The sequence below is a fragment of the Pimephales promelas genome, chromosome 3, assembly GCF_988280905.1.
Source record: "Pimephales promelas chromosome 3, fPimPro1.hap1.1, whole genome shotgun sequence".
Lineage (NCBI taxonomy): Eukaryota > Metazoa > Chordata > Actinopteri > Cypriniformes > Leuciscidae > Pimephales > Pimephales promelas.
The window spans coordinates 49478234-49489709 of NC_142771.1; the positions used below are offsets into that span (position 1 = coordinate 49478234).

The 11476-nt window shown below is 37.0% G+C and overlaps 2 protein-coding genes and 1 long non-coding RNA gene across 3 annotated transcripts; all 3 read right to left on the minus strand.

Annotated features, from left to right (window-relative positions):
* Positions 1 to 992: 992 nt before the first annotated feature.
* On the minus strand, positions 993 to 7779 carry LOC148995672 (uncharacterized). The gene is made up of 6 exons (XM_089128084.1): positions 7682 to 7779; positions 7422 to 7550; positions 7234 to 7320; positions 6369 to 6592; positions 5960 to 6119; positions 993 to 1084 (listed from the first exon to the last, which is right to left on the minus strand). Exons 1-6 carry the CDS (start codon positions 7767 to 7769, stop codon positions 993 to 995), a joined length of 780 nt encoding a protein of 259 aa, XP_088984210.1. The 5' UTR covers positions 7770 to 7779.
* A 113-nt stretch (positions 7780 to 7892) lies between these two features.
* On the minus strand, positions 7893 to 9090 carry LOC148995673 (uncharacterized). Its single transcript, XR_016155268.1, has 3 exons — positions 8396 to 9090; positions 8154 to 8268; positions 7893 to 8009 (listed from the first exon to the last, which is right to left on the minus strand). It is a non-coding gene; the product is annotated as an uncharacterized LOC148995673 (long non-coding RNA).
* A 2-nt stretch (positions 9091 to 9092) lies between these two features.
* Positions 9093 to 10681, minus strand: LOC148995674 (uncharacterized; the record flags this gene model as incomplete). The annotated part of the gene is made up of 1 exon (XM_089128976.1): positions 9093 to 10681. A coding segment is annotated over exon 1 (1581 nt), but the record flags the coding sequence as incomplete, so codon positions are not given.
* Positions 10682 to 11476: the final 795 nt, after the last annotated feature.

Genomic DNA, 11476 nt, shown 5'->3' on the forward strand with positions numbered 1-11476 from the left:
GTAAATTAATAATTGCACATTTATTACCATTTCATTTATATACTTTTGAAGATCAAGGTTTTTCAACTCTAGTTAGTGTTAAATAATAATAATTTTGTAAATTACTAGATGTAAATTTATAACTATTTTCATTTATATAGAGCTTAATGTTTAGAGTGAAATATATCGTCCTCACTTGAAGGGGTATAATGTAACACACACACACACACACACACACAGAGAAAATAAGTATGAGAGGGTCCCTCTGACTTAGAGGATTCAGAGAGGTCTAAAGTAATTTATTGCCATTTATTACACAGAGACACACACACACACACACACACACACACACACACACACACACCACTCCACCATGCATGGGGGAGAGAGAATCACAGGGAGATCTTCACCACTTTAAACTCATCTTTTGTAAACCATCCATGTATTGTATGGGCATCTTAGGAAGTACTTTGTCGACCAGCTGGAAAAAGTAAGATGGTTTTATTTTTGATAGACTCTTAGTCAACTTATAATCTATAAAACATGTATTATTTTACAATGAATGATAAAGCATTTTATTGATATTCTTTTTAAATGAACCATGGTTTTAACTTTAGATAGTGAGGAAAAGTTTGAACTTTATTCTAACTGTTTCAGCACAGGATGCGGAAATGTAATGCTGTTACAGACACACACAGACAAACACACAGACAGAAAAACACACGCTCACAGATGCTGCTGTTGATGAGAGGTTTTTCACATCTTGATGGAAATAAAGGAAGATGCTTTTTCACATTTAAATCTAAATGTTTTTTCCTTATAATCTATAAAACACGGTTTCATTTTTTAGCTCGTGTAAGATTTTTTCTCTGGGTGAAGGAATGTTCAGCCATCTCACACCCCGACTGTCACAGGGCCGAAGGACGGTGAGAGAATCAGAGGGGGGTCATCAGCACTCAAGTAAGCCGCTTTTATTTTACAGATCATATTGTGATACGGGCTATATTAGAAAATTATTCCATCATGCTACTCAGATCGAGCTCGGGGGTTTTAGGTAAGGATAAAGCGTCCATAGTCATGTAACTCATGTTTCCCTCTGTGAATTCTGTAGAACAGAGGCCACCCATTTTATAGACGACTTTTCTGGTATGGGAGGGGGGCTACATCAATGATAAAACCAGTCAGCCGGGGTCAACCTGTCCATTTTGATCGATCGCTTCCTGGGGTCACTAAGAGGACAAAACCATACATGTTCACACACATGTTTTTTGGATTAAAAAAGGTCATCCGGTCAAAACCACAGATGTTCACACACACACATGTTTTTTGGATTAGAAAGGTCATAGGTTAATCGATATTCCAGAGATGGAACGCAAAAGGTCAACGGGTCAACACCACCTGTCCATTTGATTGATCGTTAGGTCAAAGGTTAATCGATATCCTAGACACGGTATGTCAAAGGTCAAAGGTTTATGACTACTTCAAAGATGGCATCCGGAAGGTCAAAGGTCAGCCCCGCCCCCTGTCAATCAAAAAAGCCATAAATCATTTTGACACATGGGAGCCTATATAACTACTGACACACATTTTTTTGTCAGGATATAAAAATGCAATTAATACATATACCCTCTGTATAACAGACGAGGCTTAAAGAGTTAGTTCCCTCAAAAAAATGGAAATTCTGTCAGTATTTACTCACCCTCATGTTGTTCCAAACCTCTATGTGTTCATTTATCTATGTGTTAACATATCTCATTCCCCACTGACTACCATAGTATGTATTTTTTCCTACTATGGTAGTCAATGGGGAATGAGATCTGTTTGATCAAAACATTCTTCCAAAAATGAATGTTTTACCTGTTTTAATTGAAAGATACACAGCAAAAACTCCAGTGTTAAATTAACTCTCCTGGGAGTTTATTTGACTCCAGACTCAAGAGTGTTAAAGTGTTAAAATATGAGTGTTAAATTAATGTTATGTTAATGTTAAAGTTAATGAGCTAATTAAGTGATTAATTTAGTGATAATTGACCATCATTGAAGACACCTGATGATCACAGGCAGAATCGCTGAAGAAGAAAAATCTCATTTTCGAAGTCACCATAATGGTGATCATTATTTGCTTAGAGAAAAGGTGATCAGGTGCTGCTGATTATGGTTTGACATAACCCACTAAGCAAAATGATGTCCAAAAGATGTTTTTCAATGTCTTTGTCACAAAAGGCAGAGTTTGAAAAGACTTCCACTAAGGGGCCAGAATGAAAGTTTTTATGACGTCTTTTTTGACCTGTTCTGGACATCTGAAAAAGACGTTAATGGATCCTTCGTGCAAGGTTAAAAACTAGTTCAAATGTGGCCATTCTCAACATTATTTATGGTCTATACTGGTTTATACTGTTTCTGGACCAAATAAAAACTCTCAGGATGCATTAAATTAAAACTTATGTTTATTTTTATTCCTTACATTGTTTAGATGGTGATATTTATTTCATTTTGAGTCACCATTGTGGTGATCAGTGTTTGCTTTAGTTGGGCTCTTGGTCCCAATAATTAGTATTCTAGCTTTTCCTTGGTTGTTGTAACTGTGTGTGTTTGAATAACACCATTGTTGTGACAGAGAAAGCCAAGAAAATTGGCTCTCATCAGCTCCTTGTCGGTTGTTGACGATGATGATGATGATGATGAAATCAATATAAAGTGGGCATTTAACGTTGTGTTTAGACTTTTGTGTTTGTATCTGGAGTTTATAACCACCAATCTTGTGGAACTGCATTATTTGGCCTAGTAGTTGGACAAAAAGCAAATTTACACAATGTTTTGAGAAAATGTTCCATCTAGTCACACACAGACATCAAGATTTTGCATATGATTCACAAAAATGGTGACAATAAATAAAAAAAATGCTTCATGCCGCAATGCATGATGGGTAGCTTTCATAGTACAAAACATCCTCGATTCCCAGGCTTTTTTGTTTTGGTTGTCACCGTCGTTGAGAATCATATGCAAAATCTTGATATCTGTGTGTGACTATGTGTTTCAATTTCTTAAAACATATTGTATGCAGTGGTCATTATAAAGTTACTGGTCCAAATAATGCAGTTCTACGAGATGAATAATTATAAATTTCAGATATAAAAACATAAGTTTAGATGATTTTGTCATCATCAGCAAGCAACTGAAGACATCTAATTTTTAATTTTCTTGGCTTTCTCTGCACATTCAATGGTGTTATGCAAACAGTTACAACAGCCAAAGAAAAGCTAAAGTAAGAAGAATTGGGACCAAGAGCCCAACTAAAGCAAACACTCATCACCACAATGGTGACTTAAAATGAAACAAATATCACCATCTGAACCACATCTAAACAATGTAAATAAACTAATTTATTTCAAATTGTAAATTTAATGAATCCTGAGAGTGTTTCTTCAGTCCAGAAACAGTTTAAATTGTCTAAATAAGACCATGAGTTATGTTGAAAACATGTTGAACTTGTTTTTAACCTTGTACGAAGGATCCATTAATGTCTATATCGGACGTGCAGAACACATCACAAAAAGATGTCATGAAAACTTTCATTCCAGCCCCTCAGTGGATCAGCCCCATCAGACTTTTGTGACAAAAACAATATCTAAAGTATAAAATGTAAGGGTTGACAGACTGCCGCACTGAAGCAAACACTGATCTCCATAATGGTGACTTATAATTTTGATTTTTCACTTTCAGTGATTCTACTTGTTAACATCAGGTGTCTTCAATGTTGATCAATCATTGCTCAATTAATCACTTAATTATCTCATTAACTTTAACACTGCTTCAGAGTTAATTTAACACTCTTGAGTGTGGAGTCATATAAACTCCCAGGAGAGTTAATTTAACACTGGAGTTTTTGCTGTGTACCTGCACTGACATATCTTAAAATATGTCAACGTCATTGTTAAAGGGTTAGTTCACCCAAAAATGAAAATTAAGTCATTAATTACTCACCCCCATGCTGTTCCAACCCCGTAAGACCTTCGTTCGTCTTCGGAACACAAATGGAGATATTTTTGATTAAATTTGAGAGCTGTATAACTACCACATTGGCTCCTAAGGGACTGCCTCTTGATGGCCCAGAAAGTCAATGAAGAAAATGTTTAAATATCCCAAGTGACTACCGTGGCTCAACTATATGTTTATCAAGCGACGCGAATACTTTTTGTGCGAAAAAACAAACAAAAATAACGAGTTTATTCGACTATTTTTTCTTCCTTGTAGGCCAGAACGAGACTTCCTTATAGATTTCCACGACGCATGCGCGAGATTTGCGATCTGAAGTAGTGTAAGCTGGTGTACGCAGCAGAACAAATAAACACATAGAGGTTTAGAACAACATGAGGGTGAGTAAATACTGACAGAATTTTCATTTTTGGGTGAACTAACCCTTTAAAGGAGTAGCCTATTGATAAACAGACGTTTCTATATTGGTATATTAAATGCATTTTCTGAGAATTAAAATGTCAAGTTTGACTGCAAATGTCATGTCATTTATCATTTCTGTAAATCATTCATCCTCAACTAGTTTTGTGGTGTAGGTCTGTATTTTATAATGTTAACTTCAAATAATACTAGCCTAATTTAAAGATAAGGTAGCATTGGATCTGGAAGGATAACGCTGCAGTTGGGAGGGGTACGTCGCGATTCTGCAGGTTCGTGGATCTGAGTGTGGCGATTTTGGTTTCATATCGCATATCGTTACAGCCCCAACGTTAAGTTCTACTTCTGATAGTTATTTTGGTGAAAGTAACACAAACGTTATACAGGAGTAATTTAACGCATTACAATTCTGAGACAGTAATATTGTAAGGTATGAATCACTTTTAAATAACAGTAACAAGTAATATATAATATAATGTATTACAGTTTGGAAGTAACTTGCACAACACTGGTTACTTCCAAACTGTTCTACATTATTTATTACTTGTTACTGTTATTTAAAAGTAGGCTAATCCAGTCCAATGCTACCACATATTTAAATTACTATTAGTAGCCTATTATTTGAAGTTAACATTATAAAATACGTAGACCCACACCACAAAACTAGTTGAGGATAAATTATTTAAAATTTTAGGAATTCCAGCATTATGGACATGACATTTGCAGTCAAAACTTGAAAAATACATTCTCAGAAAATGCATTGAAACGTCTGTTTTTCCATAGGCTCCTCCCTGAAAGGAAATTAGAAAAAATATCAGTCTGCACATGCATTTTATATTTAATATTAGGGAAATAGACATTCATGCGTGACAAAAAGAATCTTTAACTTTTAGGAAGCAACGATTTTTGTAGTTGTAATTCTGTGAATTACACTAAGCAAATCAGATGAAGAAGGGTTGGCTCTGCACAGAATATAAAATTTTTATTTTATTTTTTGCGTTCACATTTGAGGAAAAAGCAATGTTACAGAAGTGACAAGACTCCTTTAAAACTTCCAGAGACCTCACACAGAAGACACAAAGCCTTTCTTTAAAGGGAATTTCGTTTTTAATTAATTGTATCTTAAATTTAATCAATGTTTAATACACCAATTGTCTGGATTGAATAAAAAGAAGTAAAATAGCTGACAATTATAGATAATAACGTCCCGGAGGTGCAGGCTTGTGAACTGGAGCGCGTCTCAAACCGAAACTCAGCGTAAGGTAGCATATTCACGGACCTGAACAATATATCTATATTGAAATATCTACTTTTAAACAGATCAATTCAAAACGAAAGAAAACAGAGTGCTTTCTGCTTATGAAATTAAATGTGCATTTCTCTCTGCTGCATTCACTACTGCAAAGATCGCGAGTCAGCATCAGCATCGTCAACTTCATCTTGACTTTATTAATAAACAATTAAAATGTCTCCTTGCTATATTTTACATATTTGAGTAATCTGTAAGACTTCTGAGTGAATAAATATAAATTCACTTAGGACATTTGAAACAATAGCCTATACTTACGGCTGAGGAGGGTCCGTGATGCCATCCTGTGGAAGGCCCTCTTCTTGTTCACACCCTTCCAATTAATCGTGCGAGACAGGGGGCAGGAAAACATGTATGAAAGAATATTCCATGTCACCCTCTTCAAATCTACACCCCCGACAGCAGACAGGGTATTCACCTAGGGGCATGAAGATAGTTGGATCACCTTTTAAACAGGTAAGCCACTTTTTTGAAAGTTTTTTTTTCTTTAGAATTAAGACATGTGGGTAATTGGATGATGGTTTTATCCATAACATTCAAATTACATCATCATAAAGAGCTTAGTCTATTGTAGCACTAAATACTACTTTAGATTAATTAGATTTAGTACAAGATGATACAAGTGTCTTGAGAATACAATGAGAGCATATTGGGGGAATATGCTTACAAGGGCATGTTTCTGCCTATCGTTGGCAGGGTCCGCCAGCCAGGTCTCAAAGCGGTCCAGCTCTGCATCTGATTCCAGGGGGAAATGAAATTCCCCGGACCACTCAAAGGCTGCTGGTTGGAGGCCGTTATTGACCTTGGCCATTAGCAGGTTCACGGTGGTGGCGAGTTGGGCAACCTGCTGCTTTAGGTTTTCCAAAAGTAATAGGCCATGTAGCTGAGCCGCTGAAACATTGTGAAAGTTGAAAAAAATGTGTTAATCTGGAGAAAAGACTCAGGTTATTTAAACATGAAAGGGTTAGTTCACCCAAAAATGAAAATTCTATTATCGTTTACTCACCCTCATGTTGTTCCAAACCTCTATGTGTTTATTTGTTCTGCTGAACACAGAGGAAGATATTTGGAAGAATGTTTTAATCAAACAGATCTCAATCCCTATTGACTACCATATGTATTTTTTCCTACTATAATAGTCAATGGGGAATGAGATCTGTTTGATTAAAACATTCTTCCAAATATCTTCCTCTGTGTTCAGCAGAACAAATAAACACATAGAGGTTTGGAACAACATGAGGGTGAGCTAACAATGATAGAATTTTCATTTTTGGGTGAACTATCCCTTTAAGGAAATAATACACACAATGATGGTCAATAAATCAACCTACAGCTGTACTATACTTATATATATACAGTACAGACCAAAAGTTTGGACACACCTTCAATGCGTTTCCTTTATTTTCATGGCTATTTACATTGTAGATTCTTATTAGCTACTATATATATATATATATATATATATATATATATATATATATATATATATAGATGTTGTAAACATTGTTAACATTCCTTTTTTTATTTCTTACGTGTGCAAGGAATTGGCCCTGTTTCATGGCCAACTCTGAAAGTTGGCTTGAAGAGGAGGTGACCTCCAGGCTCTCCACCACCGCTGGCTAATTGAGGAAAGGTATGTAAATGTTAAAATCAGAAAACAAGAAAAAAAAAGTATGGATATTTATTGTACACATGTACTAAATTTGTATGAAAAAGTCACCATGTGAATAGGGGAAGCCCATATTAATGTCAAACACTGGACTCAAGTGTTGAGGTGGTGGTGGTGTTGACTGGTGCGCTGAGTGTTGAGGTGGTGGTGGTGTTGACTGGTGCGCTGAGCTATTGATTACTAGATGAACATTGAGGGAAAATGATAACAAGAGAGGCAGATTGTCAGACAAGGACAGAAATTAACAGGACAGAACATCACCTTTGTACTTTCATTTGTATTGTAATTTTGCTACAGAGCACGATTCCTACCATTGAAGGGGTCTGACTCCCTCCTCACATTCCAGCTTATGTCTGTAAAGGTTTCCTGTCCTGTGTTGTCCAGAGACTCCTGACCCATGTCCACTGCGATGTCCACTTTTGATAAATGAAAACCGTGAATCAACATATTGCAGTGGTACAAATCACAGGACTGTACATTGTTGCAGTTGGCAATCAAAACTTACAGAGGGGGGCTGGAGGGAGACTAGGAAGGGTAGCGCTAATAGCGAGTGGTTGAGGCCGAGGCCGAGAATCTGGTCTTCTTTTTGGAGTCTTCTCAGTTTCAGAGTCAGTACTGCCGTTTTCAAATCCTGGGTAACTGGTGAAGACAGAGGTCAAATTGTAATGACAAGGCAATAGCGTCATTTACTGGGCAGGCATGAACAAAGGCTTTTTTTTTGTACAAACCCATCCCCAGCCATAGCTTTTGCAGTAATACAACAATTATCTATAATGTACATACTGTGTCACTTTTCTTCTCCTTTTTGCCATTGAGCTCTCATCCTCTGACTGGAGGACTGTCGTTCCATTTCTGTTGTAGTCCTTCAGCTTTTGCCTTGCCTTACTGAAGTCATCTACTATTATGAAAAAAAATAAAAATTAAGAAAGACAGATATGGAAATAATTAAGGATAAATTAAGTAAGGCATAACTGTTGTTCTAACATGTAAAGACATAGAATTACCCTGTTTGTTTGTTTATTTACCTTTTTCAAAGAGTGTTCTTATTTTGAAGATTTTCCAGCCAGGGCCTGGCATTTCATGCCTCTTTATGGCCTTTTGGGTTTTTTCCTCAGAAATGAATGTTGGCCAAAAACATTCATCACCTTTAACCCATGACCTTGGCACAACTTCTGTAATGTCCTCGTCGAGGAAAATTACTCCACAAAATGTCTTTTAGAAATCATTGTGTAAAAAAAAAAAGATGATTAAAAAAATACATAACTGAACTGAACTGAACTATGATTTCCAAAGAAAAAGTCTCTAGTCCTTCATATGAAACAATGGTATGACCACCATTGCCTCATTGAAAGGGACAGCTATGCATTTTTGTGTGAAAGATGACAGTTTGGAGAATTTTATCTCATGGCCTAGGTCAGCTGGTATCACAATGTTTAAAATGTCTGAATTAAAAGGATAGGTAAAAAATGTTTCAACCATCCCGTACTGTCTGTAGGCAATTGTGATATCACTGTGACAGTCAATTATATTAATAATTTGACACACATTTTTGCCCATCAGAAATGTGTTGTTTCGACATGTTGTGGTCATGGTGAACCTCTCTGATATCAGTTCATCATACTGGTGACAGATCAAGTTTGGTACTGGTATAGGGCCTCGGGCATGTTCTTTGCACAATTTGATGGGCTGGTCACTTGTAACACCACCATTTGATCCCTCGGACAGGCGTCTGATTATTTGGGCCAGGGGATTTGAGGGTTTGCGCACAAAACCCTTGAGTTTTTGCAAATAATTTTCATATGGAAAGGATGATATAACATCCAGATTGCCAAAATGTTTTGCATCCTGTGCAAGATGGGTCAACCCATGCACATTGTACACTAACTGATCATTTCCATACAGGCGGGCAAAATGTTCCACAAAAGCATGAAGGAGGCTGTTGGCATATTCGTTGTACTTTCTGGCAAAGAAAGGGGAGACCAGCATTGCCATGGCTGTCGACAGCAGCAGGAAGTTTGCATATAGATCAGGTCTTAACACCTCGCGCAACACCACCGGCCCTGTGTATAAGAGAAACTGACGGAACTCCGTCGCCTTCCACCTATCCACTTCGTTCAGTGCTCTTGGCCTTCTAGCAAATTCCGAAGGAATGTGGGGTCTTAAGCTTAGAAGATTTCTGGATATTCTCTCCACGTCTCTCCCTGGTACACGGACAGTCAGAGGACCTTTCATCCACAGAAAGATAAGGCGCCTTACCACCCCCAAGCACACCAGGTGCATGTAGTCCAGTGGGACTTGGGACACCAAACCAAAATGTACATTTGTGAAGGCATGAGGACCATGGTGATGTTCCTCATCCTCCTGCCTGGCAAATGCCTCATCAGACCGTGTTTGGCTATTCATGAGGGGGTATGTCATGCGGTGGTTGAGGTACACCCCACTCTGAATACACTTGTCACAGCCATAGTAACCGTTAAAAGCCTTTGTGACTTTCACAAAGGATTTTGCCGGTGCGTCACAGATCATTGAATGAACTTTTAAAGTGAGCCTTTTCCCCTCAAATGTAAACCCCTCCTGTAATTGTGAGAGTTCATTTGCCAAATCTGTGAGATACATTTTAGATGAATCAGGTTTCTTTATACCTGAGTACATCCCAATGACTACAGGTTCTTTCATGGGTACTCCAACCAATCTACCTAAAATGGGCCACAACTGAAGACCTGAACTTTTAAAAAGTGGCAGGCCATCCACTGACATTTGAAGATATAAACAACATCCATCGACAAGCTTGTCTTTCCACTGGGAAAGGGTATGTTTTAACGCCTCAATAATGCCAATGTAGTGGTAAAGGCCACCGCAGAGCTCCCTAACAGAATAATCTCTTCTTGTTTTAAGAAGAGTTCGTGCATCTTTTGGCAAGTCCCAGTGGTGGATCTTTAATATTGCCAAGAGAGCCGAAAGTGCGATATGGGAAATGCAATATGTTAATGCCCAGTTGGAAAGGCGATTTATGAGTTTTTCTGGTTCCTCCCAGTCAGATACTTCTTCTACATCACTATCATCTTGATAATAAGATCTATCCTCTGGGTCAGACACAACAGCTGCCATTGGATCTAATCCAAGATTTTCTTCCATGATTTCATTTTCAAGTTCTGCAACATCATCTGTTGGAGACCCAATATCTCTGGGAGGAAGTGTGGCTGCAAGTGTTTCCTGGCCGATATCAATTAACCTTCTATTAAGGTCTACCCTGGCTCTTCTCCTCAATGCTGAACTGGAAACAGGTGTCTTGCGTCTATTCATTTTTTACATTTAGGTAGCCTAACGATCTCGAATGGAAATTGAATAAAAAAAAAATTAAAAAAAAAAAAATATATATATATATATATATATAAAAAGTATGGAGTTTGAAATTGAAATGAAAATCTGAGTATTATACCTTCGTCTCAACAGTTTGCATCATGTTTTCAGCATCTGGAAAAAGAAATGGAAAGTATGTTGTAAGTTGTTGTCTTGCTTAATTTTATTTATTATGTGACTGGAAAAGTTGTCTGGTTTATCAAAAATAAAGATTTGGTAACAAGTATAACATTTATTTGTCTGTCTGTCTATCTATCTATCTATCTATCTACGGCTGACTCAGGAGACTCACGTTTGTTTACAAGAAAATGAAAGTAAAATACCAATAACAAAATTGTAATTGTAAGGTTTAATTGTAATTGGGGAAGGCTAAATGAGAAAAATAGTGGTAATGGTCTTTGTTCAGTGTAAGGTTGGAGGCATGTACATTCAGATGTATTTCTAAATTATGTAGGCTAAAAGGCTCAAAAGGCTTTAATGTATGTTTGATTTCAGTAACATACTTTGGCCATGAATAAAAAAAAAATCATAATCACAATTAATTTATTTTTAGTCCAGGCAAAGTAGCATTTTACGACAGACTAACATCCAGCACAACATACTAAAATTCCTAAGAAATCCTAGTTCAGGAAATATGTTAATTTATCATCAATCCAATGTGTGCCAATAAGGCCAGGCGACAATACACATTTTTTTCCCTTTACTCCTATCAAAATTAACTTTATGAAAGTACCCATGAAAAGTAT

Excerpts from the sequence above, each read along its gene's own strand:
- LOC148995672 (XM_089128084.1), bottom strand. The coding sequence starts at position 7,769 with ATGGGTCAGGAGTCTCTGGACAACACAGGACAGGAAACCTTTACAGAC. Across the intron at positions 7,321-7,421 it reads GGGCTTCCCCTATTCACATG|CCAGCGGTGGTGGAGAGCCT; the intron begins GTGACTTTTTCA and ends TTCCTCAATTAG. Across the intron at positions 1,085-5,959 it reads ATCACGGACCCTCCTCAGCC|AATTCACAGAGGGAAACATG; the intron begins GTAAGTATAGGC and ends TCTGTTCTACAG.